This window comes from Oreochromis aureus, linkage group 6, assembly GCF_013358895.1.
Source record: "Oreochromis aureus strain Israel breed Guangdong linkage group 6, ZZ_aureus, whole genome shotgun sequence".
Taxonomy (NCBI): Eukaryota; Metazoa; Chordata; class Actinopteri; order Cichliformes; family Cichlidae; genus Oreochromis; species Oreochromis aureus.
In genome coordinates, this window is record NC_052947.1 from 5977851 (window position 1) to 6000104 (window position 22254).

The 22254-nt window shown below is 39.6% G+C and overlaps 1 protein-coding gene across 1 annotated transcript; it reads left to right on the forward strand.

Moving 5' to 3' along the window:
* Nucleotides 1–1111: 1111 nt before the first annotated feature.
* Nucleotides 1112–22028, forward strand: col9a1a (collagen, type IX, alpha 1a). The gene is made up of 32 exons (XM_039613236.1): nt 1112–1280; nt 1930–2004; nt 2462–2500; nt 2583–2645; nt 4702–4755; nt 4914–4949; nt 6746–6769; nt 7240–7293; nt 7462–7515; nt 7670–7702; nt 9686–9742; nt 9817–9870; nt 9962–10015; nt 10124–10177; nt 10752–10805; nt 10887–10940; nt 11111–11164; nt 11569–11622; nt 11794–11847; nt 11933–11977; nt 12096–12149; nt 12330–12383; nt 13371–13424; nt 15344–15415; nt 16773–16808; nt 16912–16956; nt 17209–17241; nt 17556–17702; nt 18051–18105; nt 18289–18477; nt 19126–19203; nt 21108–22028. The coding sequence occupies exons 1-32, from the start codon at nt 1206–1208 to the stop codon at nt 21311–21313; spliced, it is 2064 nt and encodes a 687-aa protein (XP_039469170.1). The 5' UTR covers nt 1112–1205; the 3' UTR covers nt 21314–22028.
* The last annotated feature ends 226 nt before the right edge of the window (nt 22029–22254 follow it).

Below are 22254 nucleotides of genomic sequence, written 5' to 3' on the forward strand. Positions count from 1 at the left end.
AATTTAGAATCACCAATTAACCTAACCCCACTAATTAATGGTTAGTTAGTGGATTGAAATCTGAGACTTTCCATCTTAAATGCACATATTAAACAAATATGTAGGGCTGCTTTCTTCCATTTCAAGAGTCAAGATTGAAGATTCTTTATTTGTCACATGCATAGTTATACGAGAACAACACGTAGTGAAATGTGTCCTGAAAAGCTCCTTGACTGTGCAAAAAGAGAACTTAATAAACAGTAAGTGAATATGTACAAAGACGACATTCAGTAAGTGAGTGAATTACATACATTAAGTAAATGCATTGAGTGTTTCTTCCTCAGTCACCTTTCTCACTCACTATGTCATAATACACCCTCTTAGCATTGAATCATACTTGTTATTAATCTCTGGCTCTCTTCCACAGCATGTCTTCTATCCTGTCTTCCTTCTCTCACCCCAACCAGTTGCGGCAGATGGTACCGCCCCTCCCTGAGCCTGGTTCTTCCAGAGGTTTCTTCCTGTTAAAAGGGAGTTTTTCCTTCCCACTGTTGTGCTTTCTCAAAGGGGGTCATATGATTGTTGAGTTTTTCTCTTTATATATTATTGTAGGGTCTACCTTACAATATAAAGTACTTTAACGTGACTGTTGTTGGTGCTGTGTGAATAAAATTGAATTGAAAAATAAATTGAAGTACAATACAAATAAGTGGTGTAGTTGGGCACAAACATGTAAAGGCCCCCACCTCTATCATGTAAAGCTATACCACCATAGTTCATTTAGGGCTTCTGTTAGCAGAGTTGGACCATAAGATGATGTTGAAGGCCCCACAGAAGACTAAAAGGTAAACCTTGAGTTTTGAAATTTTTGGTATTAAAAGTGGAATGAAAGCATCTTACTTTACAGAATGCTGTTATGTTTTATGTAGCAATTTACTGATAAGAACCAAGGTAACGTCACAGTTAGTTTGTGTGTGTATTAAACATTCAGCTTAACCTTTACAAGTAAAGGGAAGTACGTCCCACCCTGTGTGTGCAGGGAGCCCCTCCTCCTCCTCCGGCCGGCCTCAGCCTCTCAGAAATAATCAGGACTTTCTAACATCCTTCTCTTCCAACAGGCGGTGGGGTTTCAGTCAGGGGGGACGCTGACAGGTGGACCATCTGAGAGCCCCATCTGATCTGGAAAAAAGGGACTTTCAGTGTCTTCCTCGGTCCGTAGGAAGATCATGGCTCCACCAAGAATCTGTCGGGAATCTTTCTTGGTGCTTTTACTGCAAATTGTGTTTATTTGCTCCGCTCAGGTGAGAGATAAGCGTAGGTTTTTTTTCTCTTCTCTGAACTGCACACGTTTTTTAAGTCCTAATGTCCTATGCATTCATGTGGCAGAGCTGATGTGGTATATTTTATAGGTATTTACGACTCAGAAAGGAGCACACTTTACGGTTCCTAACTGTAGTTTTCTACTCAGCTGTATTTCATATACTTGTGTAGCACTTTAACTAATCTCATTAAGAGTTAAAGATTCTTCTTTAACTCTGTGCTCTAACTTTAGACATGTAAAAAGCTTTCTGTGGTGGAAACGTAACTACCCTAAAGCAGTTACTGCAAAATGCACAGTACTTTAAGGCTACTGTACTTTAACATGCTGTATTGATGATTGAATGAATGCTTTCAGTGTTTTTGATTAGATTTTTCTAAAGTCAGTTCATCCCAGTGATCACAACTGGCACCAGTGAAGTTCAGAGGGCAGCAGTAATCTGAGCACATGCGGTTACTTAGGTGGAATAATAGGAAACCTGGTTCTGTGACCTAGCCACTCACATCACGCAGACAATGGGACTCTGTGTGAGCTTACCTTCACACTAGCAGCAGCAGCAGCACTGCTTGGTATTTAGAGATGGATTTCAGTTGAAAAAAAAGTAAAAAGTGATTTCTGTGTTTGTTTTACAGAGAGGCCCAGTCGGTCCCAGAGGCCCTCCAGGGCCACCCGGGATAGCTGGAGTGCCCGGAGTGGACGGTATTGATGTGAGTCTGCTTTTTGGTTCTTTTTTTGTACTGAATTTTATTCCAGGATTAATCAGCTCAGTGAACAGTGAAACCAAACAGTAGCTGATGTTCTCCGACAATAACAAAGCTCTGTCTGTCTCTCTGTCTAAATCATGGTATAGTTGTATTTATGCAGGGCTTGTTGACCTTTTTCAGAAGAACTGCCCTACAGAAAAAGAGAAAGTTGATCATCTTAATCTAAAGTGTGCCATACATTGTGCACTGAAAGTCTGCCTTTTCATTTGGATGCTGGCCTGCTATGGGCTCATAAAGTTTAAGACAGTCTTTCAAATCCACATTTAATGAAATCATTTGATGGTATCATGATTGCATTGAGCATTTTTATCTATCACCTCATAAATGACAATGAAACAAAAAATTATATGTATGATGAATGTTTAGTTTTCATTGGATCATCTGCTTCATGTGTCTTCAGGGCGACAGAGGAGAAGACTCTACAGTGACTGGTGCACCAGTGAGTCAGTTTTTGGTTTCTCTTCTCACATGCAGAAGTCTAAGATTAATAAAATCAGTAATGCTGAATCTTCTGCTTCCAGGGACCTGATGGAGAGAACGGCAAAGATGGGGCTCCTGGAGCTCCAGGCATCCCAGGGGCAGATGTAAGTAAGACAACATGTCAACACAGGCACAAACTGGTAAAGTGTTTGTCCAGCAGTCATGTTTTATAGCTTAATTATTCGCCATGTGGTCTCTATAGTCCAAACCAAAATTAAAGACTTTATTAAGTTCTGAATTCACCAGCTAACCTGATCCAGTAGGTCTTAAAATCTCCAATGTGATAATGTATTAAGTGTCTGTAAGATCTGAGCCACATGACTTAAGACATTCAGATCTGCTGCTGTGGGAGCAGTTTGTATTGGCCCCAGCTGAGCAAAAGTGTAGAGGAAAAAGAAACGTCCCTTGAATAAATCAATCTGTTTATTTAGGGTAGAGTCTCAAATAGCGTACTGACAGAAACAGCGGTCTTTTTGTGCTCTACTCAAGGAGTTCAGGGAAATCAGCTGCCCAGAGATGGCTGACTGCAGGCTGTACGCTGGGAAAGATGGTGCAGAATGGTCACAGTGTGTTTGCTGTCCTCTATGTGGTGGTGGTACAGAGAACAGACTGACAGACTCAAGAGTTTTATATGTACTGATTTTTTTTTTTTTTTTTAGCAAGCCTGCACAACCATTCTGTGATTAATTAAAAACAAAAGTTACACCAATTTCCTCTACATATAGAAGCAGAATATAGACTTTAATACAATACTAAATGGAAATTTGCTGAGATTTTGACCTTCAGCTTTGAGACAGAAGGAACCTTTTGTCACAGACTGAATGTGTTGACACGTTTTATTTCTTAACCTATGCCTTTGACCAAGTGGGGAGTGTTTTGAATGTTGTTAATATGGAAGGCAGTCAGCAGAAGAGCTAAAGAATGTAAAAACCCTGAACCCGATATCAGACTTATTTCAGTCTCATGTGTCATAATCTGGAGCAATCATCCCTCATTTTTTCTAGCTGTTCCTTCAGCCTGTGGTACTTGTCAGTCTCCAGGCTCCTGCTACTCTGAGCTGGACTGTCTCTGTGCCATCTTTGACCAACCTGCAACATGGCTTCTGATGGCTGTGACATCTTTCTGCCTTGGTGCTTATTGGTGGTTCTTGTGCCACTATGATCAGAGCCCTTATGCTATCCCCAAGGAACTTGTATCTTGATTGTATATCCCATGAATGGCTTACACATATATTTAACATTTCTTTTCTTTTTTTGTCAATGTTACTTATCGTCTGCTATCTCAGACTCTCTTCTCGCAGTTCATCTCAGGGTGCCATCCTCCTGATCTTTTCATTATAGCTCTAACTACCGGTAATCCTCTCTTTGCTGCCTTCATGAAGTGTCATGAGTTTTTGACATCAGTGGTATCTGTCTCCTGCTTTGGCCAGCTCATTATTTATTCTGGGCTTCTAAGTGAGGCAAACCCTTGTCTAATCTCTACTTGAGCACCCTTTGTTGCATGCAAAGTGACAAGTTGCCAGGACACAAAGGGCGTCACAGCATGCTGTGTTGTATGGTCATTGAACTGTCAGAATGCTCAATCTGCAGTGCTACCTTAGGTCCTGTCTTTCATGTGAATGTTACTTTGATACTAACCTAATCATTACTGCAATCTAAACCCATCACTTCAAAGCACATCATTGGCCTAATTCAGGATAATAATGCATCCTGACATATTGGAGCAATTCTCCAAGAATAGTCTTAGGAACATAAGAGAATTCAAAGGGTTGACTGGACTTCAGATTTCTTAGATTTTAGCCTGAGCGAGCAACTATGGGGTGTACTGGAAAAACAAATGTGATTCACATAGGCTACAACTTCCAACATCCAGCATTAAAGGGATCTGCTGTTAACATCTTGGTGCCTGATATGACAGGAGACCTCCAGAGTTTTTGTAAAGTGTATATTATTGGATGCAGAAAGTTACAATTTCACTTTACACAAGTCCACCTATAAATTCTCTAACCTCAGTCCTATACTATGAGACACACACATACACACGATACAGAAATCAAACAAAACAACAATAGGAAAAGAAATGGCAGCTAGAGTGCAATATATATTTTAAATATCATGATTGCATGCCAAGATTTGAATGTACTTTGTTTCATGTCCACAGGGACCTGTGGGACCTCCTGGGGATCCAGGCCTCGTGGGCCCAAAAGGCTCAAAAGTAAGTTTATTGTCTCAACATATTTCTCAGTTAGTCATTTTGCTCAGATCTCTAAATCAGTTTTTTCACACTACAGTATAGAGTAGCACCACGTATCTGCAAGTATACTGTACTCTGTCCTCGTGTGAAATAACATTTCTGTTCTTGCTGGTTTTCAGGGGGAATCTGGAGCACGTGGGCCTCTTGGAGAGACTGTAAGTACAGATATTCAAATATGTATTGCTTTATATATTTGACCTTCTTTTCAATGCAAATTTTACCTCTTTCTTCATTTTAGTTATTACCAATGTTCCCTCTAAGCTGCGCACGTGTGCAATTGCGCACTGCTGGCACGGTCTCTGCGCACAGAAAATCTGCGTTGCGCACAAAAAAAATCTAACCTGAATTGAAATTAAAATTAAAACTTTAACAATTCTGTTTTGCAGTGTTAGTCAGTAAGTGACTGGCTGCTCCTGTAGGGGATTAGAACGATGCCACCTTATCCTATAGTCCAGCCAATAATGCGATTCACATTCGTATATACGCAGCCAATCAACGTCGTTGACAGGCTATGACAGCGTCCTTATGTGCCGACACCGGTGTTTTAGCTAGCAAAGCGGCGTGGCTGATGTGCAGTGAAGCCACATTAATGACAACGTGTACAACCATTGGAGATGTGAGCAGGACAGACGGAACAATTGACGGAAAAAGTGTGGACTTTATACCAGTTTTTAAATTGTGTTGATAGGCCACGTAAAACCAGAGTTATGATAAAAATATATGCAATGTTTGGTTTTCTTCCTGAATACTATCGTTGTTTATATTTACTGCGGGAAGAAACGGTAAAAACGGCGTTTTGTAAGGAAAACGCTCGAAAGCACTCTCTGCCTGTGAGCAAAAACAAAACCAACCCCCCCCGTTTCCTATTGGTCGAAAAAAGTACCGTGTTGACCAATCAAAAAATGATATGGCAACGTGGCATCTAGTTGTTAAGAAACGGGGGGAAGTTTTAGGAGTGACGGCGGTGTTCTGAGATGTGAGAAATTTGAGACGTTTAGCGCAAATCTTGTGTAGTTAGTGTGTAGTTAGTGTGTAGTGTAGTCAATAGTTTTGTTGGTGTGTCAGAACAATGAGGCGACTGCTGAATGTTACAGGTGTTACAGCAGTGATACATCTCCTGTTGTCAGGCCTGCAGGTATCAGGCTGTTGTTCTCCTTTATCTCATAGTGGACAGAAATTATTTTTTGGAGTGGCACAAATAATTTGTGTGGCATCAGATTTGATGCAGAACAGCTGATTGTTCTGTAAATAGTTTGAAATGTTTATTTAAAAACGCCTTGGCTGCATTAAAAAAAATAAATAGCTGCAAAAAACTTTGTTGTTTGCCAAACTGAGTTACTTTTTTGAAGTAGTAACTATATAATTAATTGCCCAGCATTGGTCATTATATACTGTATTTGGCAGACAGAGAGTTACAGACTCTCTCCCAGACCACAGACTCATACTCATAATACAAGTCAGAGCTTTATGAAGAAAAAGAAAAAAAAGAAAAAAAGTTGTGTTTTCAAAATTGGAGTTAAAGTTTTTTTTACTTCCAATAGTGTTAACATCCTACACAGGTCATGAACAAGATTTTTTAAATTTTCATTGTAAGTGGGCTAAAGCAGTTAATTAAAAGTAGTCTAACATAAATGTAAATGCTGTAATTTGATTATTTTAATAAACCATGTAACTTGGATGGATTAGATGCTGGCGTGACCACAGTGCACACGTCTGATGTCGCTCACAGTGGTCCAAGGGACCGCTCAGGGAGTTTGTGTGTTCGCTCAGACACATGAAAAATTAGAGGGAACATTGGTTATTACCTATTATATCTTGTACAACCTAGTTTTAAAAAGTGCATTGAGACAATTTGAATAAAACGAATAAAGCCAGCCAGAATTTTTGCAAATTTTTAATTATTTCTTACTCTCAGTTTGACACATTGTAATTTAGGACTTGTCTCCCACAGGGTGTAGGACCTGATGGATTTGATGTGAGTACACTGCTGATTTCTAAGTCCTTTTCAGGTTGGCATAAGTATGTACATTAAACAAATGAACAAGCAAATCAGTGGTTGCCGATTTGTGGTTACCAGCAACTGAGTGGTTACTGGTTACTTTGTAACATATTTACAGGCTGTTCTGTAGTTCCAGGGCTCTTATATGATATTATTCTTTGGGCAGAGTATGGTGAAAAGATCTAACTTCTACTAAAAACATGTTCAATGTTGAATGTTCAATGTTTTTTGAAGCAAGGCCTCAGTTGATAAATAATAAATATCTGATCGTCTTGTTAATGTCATTTCCGCAAACAGGAGCGTTTAAATTATTATTGTGGCTAATATTTTGGTGTGTTTTTGTTAGAATTTATCAGTTCTTCTGTTAAAAACCTGCTCAGTGTTGCACACGTGCAAGTAGAGCTCATTTACAACAGTTTATGCTATTTTGCTGTATTTTTTAATAGGGTATTCCTGGTTCTGATGGGCTACCAGGGGAACTGGGAAAAGTAGGACCCCCTGTGAGTATATAAATCATAAATTGCCTAAATACAATTTCTTAGCTTTTGTAGAATAAAAAGTTTTTATCTTTGAAGGTGCCAATACCTTCAGTACAAACAAAGTCAATAAAAACATGTCCTGCTGGTGACTACACAACTGATTAATAAAAACTCATCTATCTGCTGCAGGGAGCAAGAGGGAGAAGAGGTCAAGTTGGTCTTCCTGGTCCTCGTGGTCCAAGAGTAAGTATCCCAGTTTCTGTCTACACTGCTAATGAACATCATCAGGGAAAAAAAGATAATAAAGGTTAATGATCTGGTAATTATTTTAATGAATAGATGAGGTCGGTATTGAAAATAAAAATAAGATGATTTAAGCTCAGACACTTTTTTCTAGGGGCCTCCGGCTGTCTATGAAGGCAAAGACCTGGTAAGTAGATAAACCTGCAACTATTTGTTTGTAAAACCACAATTTTACATTTGCCTTACATACCAGGGAAACTTACTAAGAACAGAACATGAATAATTCAATTCAATTCAATTCAATTTTATTTATATAGCGCCAAATCACAACAAAAGTCGCCTCAAGGCGCTTTATATTGTACAGTAGATAGCACAATAATAAATACAGAGAAAAACCCAACAATCATATGACCCCTATGAGCAAGCACTTTGGCGACAGTGGGAAGGAAAACTCCCTTTAACAGGAAGAAACCTCCAGCAGAACCAGGCTCAGGGAGGGGCGGCCATCTGCTGCGACCGGTTGGGGTGAGAGAAGGAAAACAGGATAAAGACATGCTGTGGAAGAGAGATAGAGATTAATAACAGATATGATTCGATGCAGAGAGGTCTATTAACACATAGTGAGTGAGAAAGGTGACTGGAAAGGAAAAACTCAATGCATCATGGGAATCCCCGACAGCCTACATCTATTGCAGCATAACTAAGGGAGGATTCAGGGTCACCTGGTCCAGCCCTAACTATATGCTTTAGCAAAAAGGAAAGTTTTAAGCCTAATCTTGAAAGTAGAGATAGTGTCTGTCTCCCGAATCCAAACTGGAAGCTGGTTCCACAGAAGAGGGGCCTGAAAACTGAAGGCTCTCCCTCCCATTCTACTTTTAAATACTCTAGGAACAACAAGTAGGCCTGCAGTGCGAGAGCGAAGTGCTCTAATAGGGTGATATGGTACTACAAGGTCATTAAGATAAGATGGAGCCTGATTATTTAAGACCTTGTATGTGAGGAGCAGGATTTTGAATTCCATTCTGGATTTAACAGGAAGCCAATGAAGGGAAGCCAAAACAGGAGAAATATGCTCTCTCTTTCTAGTCCCTGTCAGGACTCTTGCTGCAGCATTTTGGATCAGCTGAAGGCTTTTCAGGGAGTTTTTAGGACATCCTGATAATAAAGAATTACAGTAGTCCAGCCTGGAAGTAATAAATGCATGAACTAGTTTTTCAGCGTCACTCTGGGACAGGATATTTCTAATTTTAGAGATGTTGCGCAAATGGAAGAAAGCAGTCCTACATATTTGTTTAATATGTGCATTGAAGGACATGTCCTGGTCAAAATGACTCAAGGTTCCTCACAGCGTTACTGGAGGCCAAGGTAATGCCATCCAGAGTAAGAATCTGCTTAGATACCATATTTCTAAGATTTTCAGGGCCGAGTACAATAACCTCAGTTTGATCTGAATTAAGAAGCAGAAAGTTAGCGGCCATCCAGGTCTTTATGTCTTTAAGACATTCCTGCAGTTTAACTAATTGGTGTGTGTTACCTGGCTTCATGGATAGATAGAGCTGCGTGTCATCTGCATAGCAGTGAAAATTTATGCTATGTCTTCTAATGATGCTGCCTAAGGGAAGCATGTATAATGTAAATAGAATTGGTCCTAGCACCGAACCCTGTGGAACACCATAATTGACCTTAGTGGGTGAAGAGGACTCTCCATTTACATGTACAAATTGGAGTCTATTAGATAGATATGATACAAACCACTGCAGCGCAGTACCTGTAATACCTACAGCATGTTCTGATCACTGTAATAGGATATTATGATCAACAGTATCGAACGCTGCACTGAGGTCTAGCAGGACAAGCACAGAGATGAGCCCACTGTCAGAGGCCATAAGAAGATCATTTGTAACCTTCACTAAAGCTGTTTCTGTGCTGTGATGAGCTCTGAAACCTGACTGAATGTAAATGATGTGATTAGCGGCAAAATTGTAATTCCTTTGTTGATTTCAAAATATTATTATTATTCTTATCGTAACTTTTGTAATTGAAGAATTTCCCAAATCTAGAATAAAGTATTATCTTATCTTAAAAGCTGATTATCTTGTTTTAGCTGTCAGTGGAGCCCCCTGGTGGCAGGGCGTTTCCTTGACCTCAAATAGCCTGTTGTATTTTCCAGTGTCCCAATGCCTGCCCCTTAGGTATTACTGGATATTCTGGCCTCCCAGGCATGAAAGTAAGTTGATCAATTATTAGCATATTTAATTTGCTTTTTGTTGATAACTTCTAACAATTAGTTTCTGTTTACAGGGTCACAAAGGGGTTAAAGGTGAATCAGGTGAGCCGGGAAGACAAGGACACAAGGTAACCTTATGCTAACATTTTAGTTTTCACTACATGAAAAAATTAAGCATTGATATCAAATCCTGATATTTCTGAGACGTTCATTTCTCAGGGAGATGAGGGTGAACAGGGACTGCCTGGTGAAGTTGGATCTCAAGGACTACCAGTAAACTATTTCATCATTCTCTTGTGACCCTAAAAATCTGAATACATACAGAAATTGCTCCATGCAATCAAACATATTAACACTCCTCTATCTGCTGAGTAATTCTAGGGCCCAGCTGGATCAAGAGGCCTCCCAGGAATAATGGGCTCTAAAGGTGACAGGGTGAGAGGACGCACACTGCATACAGCTTCATGGATTGTATTTGTAAACGCAAACAGTATCGTTTGAGCCAACAGGGCATATATTAAGGGACAGTCCAATGTAAAAAAAAATTCCCCCAAGGAAGTTTGTGCAAGTTGCTTATTGTGGCCCATAGCTACGGACGTATTTACAAACTATTATATGAAAAGGGGCAGCACAGTGGTTAGCACTGCTGCCTCAAGAGAAAAGGCCCTGAGTTTCTGTGAGGAGATTGCATGGTCTCCCAAAAAATGCATTATTAATAAAGCTCAGTAATGGTGCTGATATAGCTCAGTGGGATATACAGGCACTCATACGTCATATGGCTGGAAAGCAGTAGCCCCGGGTTCAAGTCCAACCCCCAGCCCTTTGCTGCAGTCTTTCCCCACTTTCCTGTCTATCTACACGGTCTCTATCCAATACAGCCTAAAAGACCCAAAACTCAGTAATTTCATGATCTGAGAAGTGCACTGGAAAGTGAATCATGTATACTTTTAATAGAAAAAATGTATCAACTTAATTTGACTTATGTCCCTTTTCCCATTACTATAAACAGGGACCTCGTGGAAACCCGGGTGACATAGGCCCTCGTGGAATCCAGGGAGCTCCAGTGAGTGGAAGCTTACTATTATCTCTGCACAGTCCTCTGTGTTACTTGGATGAAATCCTGATGAAAACTGACCATTTTTAGGGGGATCCAGGCCAGAGAGGACCCATTGGTGAGAACGGCCCAAAGGGAGTGCTGGTGAGATCACAAATCAAAAAAAGAAAGAAATTTAGCATCAGGCCAAGTTTTCTTTTAACTCTCTGTTTCCAGTTGAAATACATCATCCAGCATTACCTTAGCATGAAATGAACTTAGGCCTGTCATCATGTGAATTTGTTTGCAGTTAATTGCAGTTTGTTATTTCATAGGGGGACCGAGGTCCACCAGGAATCAGAGGAGTTCCTGGGCCAAAAGGAGACCCTGTGAGCACAGATATGTCTTATACATGCTAGAATCAATCAGTCAATGAATCTTTTCTTCTGTGTCTTCTTACTGACCTGCTTTCCTGTTGTTTTCTGCTACTAAAGCCATCCGACCATTGTCTGTTGAATTCATATTGTTATTCTCCTTTCCCACCTGTATTCTATAGACGAGTTTTCCTGGGTGTTTGTCTTGCTAGAATTCAGAATTTAATCGCTATAATGCTCTTATTGTACTGTTTAGCTAACATGGCTGAACATATTGGGTTTAAATAGCTTTATCTCTACACATTTTCCTTCTCTACCAAGTATAACATCCTTCTTTTTTTTCTTACTGTGGTACTTTGATTTAAATGTATCTGTATGAAATAAGCTTTGTAATGAGATCCTTCTTATCTTGCCAACAGGGCCTTCCTGGTCCAGATGGTCGTGAAGGAATTCCTGGACTGCCCGGGTCTAAGGTAACTGTTTTAATTAATATCTAATTAATAATAAGCAGAAGTCTAGATTCTGAAAAGACTGCTTTTGTATACATTTCCTTAGGAATTACTTTTAGCAACATTTAATACAATAACAATAAAGGTGTTTAGCAGTTCCTCCTCCTTTAGCAGTTCAATTGTTTTTATTTTTAGGGTCTTCCGGGAAAAAATGGGGCTCCGGGTGATGCTGGCCCACAGGGACTTCCTGTAAGTGACGCCTGACAGCCTGATTCCTCATTAACATCTTTTCTTGACTTAGATATTTTCACTTATTACAATTTTCTTCATGAAGGGTTTGCCGGGAGCTTATGGTCAAAAAGGACATGGAGGTGCAAAGGTATGATCAATGCTTCTGTACCAACACCTCATGAAAAACAAAACTATGTCTGCAAAAAGACAGGAGTTTCTCAGTAAGATGAGCCAATGATGTTCTGTTTGTCTCTCTGTGTCATCAGGGTAACACAGGAGATCCAGGAGTTGTTGGTCTGATGGGGTCTCCAGGGAAACAAGTAAGTTTGAAGCGAGGCGAGATGCATCAGGTTCATTAAATTGTTAAGTGAGTCTCAAAGGACGCATGTAAAAGCACATTAAACTATTGTACTTTACCGGGTTAAAGGTACCAACTAATGGATTAGTCAGCTCCCTTTTGGAGCTCTGATGATTATCCTGTCTGATATCTTGTTCACTAGGGTGAATATGGTGATCAAGGAGAGGTGGGACCCATTGGGCCCAGAGGAGGACCAGTAAGTCTCTGAAATTCATGTACTCGGTTTTCACCTTAATCTCCGAAATAGTTGTTTTCCCTCCGTAAACCGGAAGATCCCCTCCCGTTTGCTTCCAGCTCTTCATGATGTCCCAATATCTACAATTTTTCTCACCTAAGTCCTGACTTCCAGCTTCCTGTGGGCTAAACACAACAGCCACAAGCAGTCACCTGCTAGCTTTGCCTACATGGCCTACTTGCAGGGCATGGTGCAAGCACTTCTAAAGTGCTAGAAGCTTTAGTATTATAGCCTCTGTAAATCTGATCAATATGAACAGAGGAAGCTAACTGTTACAGAGTAAAGGAAACTCCATAATGTAAGTAACTGTTCACCTTCCTCAGTAGGGTAAGATTAAAGAGATAAGAGGCAGTAACAGTGACTTCAGGAGGATGATAAATGAGATGAGAGGGAAAACAGTGCACCTTTGCTGCTCTCCATTCAGAACATACACAAACAGATGCAAAGTCCACAGCCTCAAATTTGATTAAACAATGAAAGGATTGAAAGAGGAATTGAGAGCAAACAGTCATGTAGAGCAGGAAGGCATTTATAGATTTATAATCAGAAGGAGAGTGTACCGGGACATCTGTGAGCCAAAAACTAAGGTTTCAAATTTGAGTGAGAGCATATTCCTACTGTAGTCATCTCAGACACACAACCTTTAGGAGAGCCAGCCAATTAGAAAAAAATAAAATATCCCAGTCAAACCCAGAGAATTGACTGGGATATATGATAAACAAGGATGTTTATATACGGTGACTCGTTCAACTATACAAATTGATAAGGTTATAAAAGATTCCCTGTAATAGCTACAGGACAGTTGACCTAAAAAGATCAACACATACAGTATATCAAACATGACAAATTACCAAACTGCATGAAAATGTCTTTTTGTTTATTTCACTTGCGTTTTGACTCACTTCTGTCTGTATTTCCAGATGTGACCATAGCTCTTCTGTGTTTTAGGGTGAACGAGGAGAAAGAGGACCCGATGGGCCCCCGGGATTATCAGGAGCCAAGGTAAGACCTGAGGGAAAGCCGTCTTTTCTCTTGGGGACATTATGTTTTGAAAAAAATATGGGAGAGAAAGAACTTATCACAGTAACACAAGTAAGATTCTTCTTAAATTTAAGATATTTTAAAATCTTGTCTTAGATTTTATTTTCTGCAAATAGTCCAATCAATCAAAATCAATATTGCTTGCTTGCTGAGGTTTTGGCCAGTCCTGGTTTTACTGTAACTTCCGTGATCTTTGTTGCATTCATTTACTGTAGTTACCAGTGCAACAGTCACACTCTAAGTAAAGGCTTTTAGTTTAGTCCGAAATCTGAGATATATGTGACAATAACGGAAAATCATCAGAAATGTTGATTGTACATGTACTTTCTTTTGCACGTAGCGCTAACTATTCATCTAGATTTTTTGGAGTGAGAACTATTTTATCTCTTAGTGAACATCACTGAACAAAAGAAAGGAACCGTCAACCGTAGGCAACTCACAACAAAATATGGTAGATTTTTCGTGTGAGCTGCCCAAAATCACAAGTAACTTGAAATTTTGTGCAAATATTTTTTAGGTGAAAGGCATCAGAAGTTCATCCACATTAGATAAATATACAGACAGATGATAGAAATATAGTTTTAACCTACCTATAGTCCACTTCTCAATGTGGTCTCAACACAAAACCCTGAGCTACATGAAGTGAAAGTCTTATGTTGACAATCCAGGGCTGGATCACCACTGCAACAAACAACTTTAATATGCATATATACATACTAGAAAGTCTTTAATAATACATGTAAAAAGACATCAACAGGTATCTATAGTTTTATTATGCTGGCAGAGTTTAATTGTATTGCATAATATACTGACACATCAACATGATTTAAGGATCTGAGCTGAATGTCCCCAGCAGAATTTATTTATGTTAATTAGTGGGAAAATAAAAGAAAATTCTGATTTAGATCATGAAAGGGTAGAAAAATAGTATTTAATTGTTTCTTTTTACAGTCATATAAATGCAAAGTATTGCACAGTTCCTGAGATCTCCTGCTGGCAGGCAGACAAATCAACAAATCTGGGTTAAAAGCAATGCTTTCTGTTAGAACCGACTCCACCTGAGTGAAAAACAACAGGATTATGATAGTGCTGTTGTGGGAAAAGGGTGTTAAAGAAAAGGAGACGCTGTACAGAGAGGAACGTTCAGATAACGATAAATTCAAACAGGCAAAAAAATAAAAAGAAGAACGCAATAATTTCCAAGGTCTGATGGGTCTTGAGAAAAGTACACGCTGGTCTTTTTTGCTTGTCACTGGGAGTGCAAAAATCAGTAAGAAATGAGCGCCTTGAAACTGAAAGCCAAGCAGACACAGTGTTCATAAATACAATCCATCCTGAAAGTATTATTCGACATGAGAATAATCCGGCAAAGACAAACCTTGTATCTGCTCAGATATTCATAGCAGGAAAGCAGAGTCATGTTTTTGTGCTTTTAATAAAGAGCTGAAGGTCTTTTTGAACGCCTGTCCCTGCAGTTAAGTCTCTAATCCACTGGCGAGTGGGCATGAATGGTCTCTTGTGTTACAGGCTTTTATTTTTTCTGCAGCTCAGGGGGGATTCAGGGCAGGAAAATAACCTGAGAAACCCTGAAAGAAATCTCTGTTCCCCAGGAATGCCCACATCCCCACATACACCCTAACACATCCAAGGGAGGGTGGATGCTTGGGGTGCTTGTGGGTCTAGCCTGTGGTTCAGAATGATGTAAAGCTGGAAATGTTTTTTTTCCCTGTAGATATGGTTAGATTAAGTTGGGGGTGGTATGGTACCTGCTCTAAGCTTCGCACAGTGTGTTCTGTTTTGTGATTCTGAATGTATGTGTGTGTGTGTGTTATATGTTAAAAGCAGGTTATGTATGTATGTGTGGCTATTTTTTTAAATAGGGGAGCAAAGGAAATCCAGGCCTACCCGGACTCCCTGGCCCTGCTGGTTTCCGTGGTCAGAAAGGAGACAGGGTAAGAGACATAAATTGAAAAAAACAGATCTGATTTAAAATGAAGTCATGTGAATGCAACAGTCCAAAATAAATAGTCACATGTACCGTGGCTCACAGCACTACCTCACTCTACTTATTAAGCTGCACACTAATGTTATTTTTGTTCAATCAGAACAATATGGGAATTGAATTTGTGTGGGGATATGGTTGAGATCTGCTGATATCAAATAAAGCAAACAGATATAAATGATCCTCTTTAAAGGTGGGTGCAAACCCAACAAGACATTTTCACTCTGCTCGGTTCGTGTTCAGACCTGCAGAGCAGAGAGAAAGTCAGATCAGCTGATCACTTGCGGGGGTCGGGTGGGGTGGGGTGGAGGGTGTGCGGAGAATATACAAAGTGCTAATACACATTGTAAACACAGCAAATGTTTACAGTGTGTATTAACCACCATGTCTGTGAAGGTTCTCAGTCATCCAGGTCATCGTAGTCAAAGGAATTTGCAAAGAAAAGCGTCTGGACTTCTTTAAGTTGCTTGAAGACGTTTCACCTCTCATCCGAGAAGCTTCTTCAGTTCTACCACCTTCTTCAGAACCACCCGAAACCCTGGCTGATTGTGACCCACACCCGTTTTCACACCTTGGCTCGTGTGATTAGGTAGGGGATCAATAGGGGGTCCATGACCCTCTTGGGGGACACTCCAATAGGGCTTAAAATCTGGTACTCTTCACCAATTGCTCTTAGAACTGAAGAAGCTTCTCAGATGAGAGGTGAAACGTCTCCACGGAAACCTAAAGAAGTCCAGACACGTTTCTTTCCAAGCTCCTTAGACTACGATGACCTGGATCACTGAGAACCTTCCCAGACAAATCCTTAATTCTATTGTTTGCAGGCTTTCTGGTGTAACTGGAACTAAGTGGGTGAATTGGACGAAGTTTTGTATAAACCTTTATAGCAGGAGCAATTGTGTGTTGCTGATGGGGGTGTTGTTGTGACTCTGCAGACGACCAGTATCAGGCCCCAGTCAGGAAATACTGCACATACAACTGACAGATGGCTTCAAATTAGCTTTCCAAATAAATTTGTCAGAATGGGTTACTGCTGCATGTGATCACCACACTAAAATGACAATTATATTAAAAATTCATTAAAAATTGTAAAAATAATAAATAATTGATCCAATATCCCACACTGTTCTAATGCAGGTCCATTTAAAGTCATATCTTTTTTTGACTCAGGCAGCTTCAATCAGATAAATGAAGTCTGGATCAGATCTAGATTAGTAAATTGGATTATTGTGGGTATTGGCGCACTAAATTTATTTATTTCCAGTTAATACCAAAAATAATTATCTTGCTTTTTTTGTTTTTCTCAGGGTGCAGTCGGTCTTGATGGTCCAAAGGGAGACCAGGTATATTTATTTATTTATGAAACTGTAATATCATGGCTATTATTATTAGACAAATCACAGAGTGGGATTTGAGCTAAAAATCTGCACATTTTAATCTTTTTAGGGACTTCCAGGAGCTGAGGGAACAGCAGGAGAGAGAGGAGATGTGGTGAGTTATCGACTACTGAAAGTACCATGAAGTGGGAAAACAGACATGCTCGCAGTGATGCCAATAAGAAGGATGTAGTTGTTAACAGTGCCAAGAATCACTTGAGTTTGCAAAATCTGTTGTGGGGAATACTCTTTTGTGACAAAGTGACACAGCTTTGCAGAATAATAAAATATGAAACGTATCTGGTAGAAATATCTTTGGATGTTTCTGCATGCATGTAGTTATTTACGGCTGTTTTCTTTTTTTCAGGGTGAACCAGGAGAACCGGGAGAGAAAGGATCGGTATGTTCATCTAACCAAGTGTATCCTATCCTTAAATATTGGAGATTTTTTTCCCCCATAACTTAGTTCAAAAAGGTAAACTTTCATATATGCTAGCTTCCTTACGCATAAAGTGAAATATTCGCTGACGATTATGGTTTATACTTTCTTAAAAATGAGAGCCCACCTGAATTTTTAGATTGATCAAAATGGATTTGCACATCTGTATTATTGTGTCCAGTATTTTCCATTTTACTCTTGATAATACTCCACAGATTCCCACTTCTCTTCTCTTTTTTCTGTTGAAGTCATCTGTTTGGTGCTGTTTATTGTAGTCAGGCCCACCAGGAGAGACGGGAAATAAAGGACCCGAGGGCAGCCGAGGACTGCCAGGTAAAGAGGGCAAGTTGGGTCAACCAGGACCCCGTGGCATGCAGGGGGACATGGGGGTGCCTGGCCTGCCGGGAATACAGGGACCAGCGGTGAGAAATTTTTATCTCTGTACTGTTCTGTTACAACTCTCTGTTGAATCATGGGCGATTATTGAACAGCATGTTCCCTCAACTGAAATACAATTATAAAATTGTTATTTTGAATTTCACTAAATGGATTGTTGGGGAAAGGGAATATAATACATCCAGTGTTTAATATTAGTATTCAATAGAAAATACTTGTTCAGTATTTTTGTAGAATGTTTTAGTAATGTTTATTTAAAAGCAGAACAAGTTTAATGAGACTATAAATATCCAGTCTTCTCAACAAACACCTTGAGAACGTCAGAATTTCCTCAGTAACCATCACTCATCACTATCAACGATCTGTTTGTTCAGGGAAAATCACCAACAGATACACACATCAAACAAGTCTGCATGAGGGTAATGCAAGGTAAGCGTTCTATCGGCTGGTTACCACTAGGTGTAGTTACTGAAGACAGTGTGCTTTACAGTCATTTGGATAAAAGAGCTTTTCAAACCAACCTGTGACAAACACAAAATGTTTGTTATTTTACATCTATATATCTACTGATTAACACAGAAAATTAAAACATAAAATTATCCCGTGTCACAGATCAGTTTGCCCAGCTAGCAGCTAGCTTGACCAGGCCTGAGTCAGGCATTGGTGGGATGCCCGGTCCTCCAGGCCCACCTGGACCTCCAGGCCCCACAGGAGAGAATGGTTTCCCAGGTCACACCGGATCAAGAGGTCTGCCTGGTCTGAAAGGGCCACCTGGCCTGATGGGAATCAAAGGACCTAAGGGTGAGCTTTATATTGGCAGAGTTGCACAACTCCTAATGTGCAAGTCCAGTGAGCACAAAGAACGCAAAACTATCTGACTTCAGTTGGTGATAAGTCACTGCTAACAAGCATATAATAGCACATTTCTTATTCTCTGCCTTTTTTTGGTGCATCACTGAGTTTCTTGGTGCATTACTGCCACCTGTAGATCAGTTCAAAAATAATGGGAAACCACTGGCAGAGGTGTGCATTTCAGGTGCATATATATATATGAAAACAGGCGAGGTTAAACCAAACATGGAATCACATGCAAACTCAAAATTAAAGATAAATCTTTCATGTTTCTAGTATTTATATACACAGCTATGATGTATTTGTTATTTAGACAGAGGAAATCTGGAGCTTATCAGGAGGTTAACTATTACTGAATCAGAAAAATAAAAGCAAACAGCTCATGTGTAAGCTGCAAGCCTGTGGGATTATCGAAATTAACTGACGGTCATTTATATTCATGTTGTTTTGACCCGTAGCTCCTCAGGGATAAATCATCTGAATGAGGGACCAGCTGTGGTGTGAAGCCCGAGTTTGAAGCTCTTGCTAAACACAGCTAAATATAGTAACTTTAATTATGTCTTTCCCATTGGTGATAATTACTTTTCCTCCCCACAGGTGACCAGGGTGATAAAGGGGACAGGGGACCCATAACGAGAGGACCCAAAGGAGAACCAGGTGCACCTGGTTTACCAGGTAATTGACAAGATAGCTGTTCATAGAATAAATGACCTGCATGTCTCAGTCAAGCATCAGTTAGTGAATATTATGTAATACTGTCCAAAAGAAAAATGCAGTTTGGATGAACAATAATGCTAGACGAAACATATGTGTGAGCTCAGTTACATAAAACGTTTTATATTAATTAACAGCAAAAACATCCTTTTCTGTCCTGCTGAGTGCATAAAATATTATAGTTTAATAATATTATAATTTTAACACAGTGAATGATGCATTCAGTCACAGTAAAAATTGTTTTTTAATTAGAGGCATGGAAAGCTCTGCAATTTAAAGAATGGGTGCACATTAAATAAAAACCAGTATCACTTTGATAGTTAAATAGTTTATATTTATGAGAATAAGTACACTTCTCAAAACAACTGTTCGAAGGAAGACTTTGAAAACACATCAGATCTTAGTGGGGAAAAAATCATGCTGGACATTTATACTGATATAAACTGGGTCATGTGTTAAAGGATCCCATTGCTTGACACTCTGACAATCAAAGTGTAAAAATGATGTGGCGGGCTGGTCCATTTTGCGTAAATTTTATTTGAACAACTCAAGAAAGTAATCAGTAGTTTGTACGACCCCCATGTGCATGCCTGTTATGCATGCCACGCAGGCCTGATAGATGGTGTCCTGGGGATCTTCTCCCAGATGAGAGACGGGCATCACTGAGCTCCTGGACATTCTGTTCATAACATTGTGGTGTCAGATGGTTTGAAACATGACGTCCCAAAGATGTTCTATTGGCTTTAGGTCAGGTCAGCGTGTAGTCAGTCAATTGTATCAATTTGTTCATTCTCCAGGAACTGCCTGCAAAGTTTTGTCAGATGATGTCATTGTCATACATCAGGAGGAACTCAGTACCCACTGCACCAGCATAGGGTCTGACAGTTGGTCTAAGAGTGGTGTTGCCTAGCCTCTATAGGGTGTGTGTGTGACTCCATGGATATGCCTTTTCAGACCAAACCATGCCAGGGAGCACGTGTGCTCAGGGTGAACCTACTCTTATCTGTGAAAAGCACAGGGCACCTGTGGATCTGCCAAATCTGGTAGTCTATGCCAAATACCAAGTGGGCTCCATTAGCAGTCGTGACCGTGACCCTAGCTGTATGCAAAACTAGTGAAGAAAATAAAAATTCCAGTGTCCTGCACCTTCAAAACCATTCCTGTTTTGGTGGTTGTTTCATAGTTGCCCCTCTAGTTCCCCTGTTGTTAATTTCACAAACACAAAAGTAGCTGAAGCTTATTAACAACCCCCTCTGTTGCTAAACTGACCAGATCAATATCCCACAACTTTAACTGACTTGATTGCTATAGTGATTAAAAATTGTTCATTTCATTTTTGTAGTCATGTACTTTACTCTGCAAATAATGACATTAATTATTACAGAACTGCTTTAACACATCATGTTTAGAACTTTCTAGATAGCCAGGGCCTAGTAACTTGTCGATATTCATCTGATACATGAGTTTTAATGCCAGCAGTGCCAAACATGACACATTTTAAATGTAATGAGAAGCTGCAAAAATTCACAGCAGTTGACTACTACTGGGTTAGGTACTTGGCCTAAAGTTTTCCACATAGTTGACAAAGGCAGATATTCTATGCAAACTGAACATGGGAAACTTTTGAATATATTTATATTTCCTCATATTTTGTGTTTTCTTTGCGATGCTCTTGAGCAATCATGCTAACTAAAGGTTTATGGATAATGTGTAAATTAGTGCTTAGTAAACACAACTAAACTAAATGAGTGTATCACCCACAATCTTGTAAAATAGAGTGAATTTATTGACAACCAGTCATAGAGAGAAGGTGGACAGAAAAACGTGGATGTTTAACTTCTGATCTTCTGTCATTCTGTTTGCAGGCAATCCTGGTCGACCAGCTTATGGCAGAGATGGTCGTGATGGAGAGAGGGGACCTCGTGGGGTTGCTGGTACAGCTGGTGTTCCTGGACCTCCTGGTCCTCCTGGTTTGAACAGTTACTGTGAGCCGTCGCAGTGCGTCCTTCCCGTGGTGGCATCACCGGTTTCGGTAAAGGACTCCAGCATGAAAGGTCCCACTGAGATGTGAGGAGGAACCACAGCTGCATTGGGGGGAAAACTGACAGACTGGAGGAGAAACTAGAACTCTGTAGAAGACGTGTCCATTTGAGTTTTGTCACTTGGTGTGTGCATGTGTGTGAGTGTGTGTGTGTTGTTGTGTTTTTAAATTTAGTCAGCTGATTTGGAACTAGATTTATTTTTAAGCCATCTTTGTGGTTATAAAGTCATATCAGGGTGGACACTGAAAAACACCCATCAGCTTTTGAAACTCCTTTATATGACACAAAAAAATCATTTTACCTCAACTTTGCCATCTCTGTACTGTAAAAGTAAAAGTAGGATTTATTTTTGAGAAATTAAAAGCTCCCTCTACAAACCTTCTAGCCCCGTTCTCGATTCAAACAACACGGCAATATTATCTGTATGTTTATGTAAATGTGTCAATATGCAAATTATACTAATGAAAAACATACATTAGTTTGTGAGTATCTTTGTTGGTTTTCCACTTAAATCCCCACTTATGCTTTTTGCTCTTAATGTAGGAGAATGTTTGATAGTTTCTGTCTCTGTGTGGTTTTGATTAGAGGTTGGCCATGTTTGAAAACCTCTCTGGCAGTTTTATATGACTTCTTATTTATTATATCAAGGTTCAACGTGACATCTTCAATTTGTACAAAGGAGGGAAATAAAAACATTTTGATAACTCCTGGCATGTTTTGTATGAGCAAGTAAATAAAAATGAAGTGCACTTGAAACAAAACGTAAACTTGAATCACTACGAAAAACTCAAAGCTGTTTGTTACTTTAAAACACACCAAATTCAGACAAAAGGATTAAAAAGTATCAAAAAGCCGATTTCATGAAGACGTGCTTAACCATGCTAATTAAAATAAATGCTTTTACAGTGTCATTAAAATTGTCATTGATATCGCATCCTGTTTCCTCACTGTAAATATTTCAAATATTTCA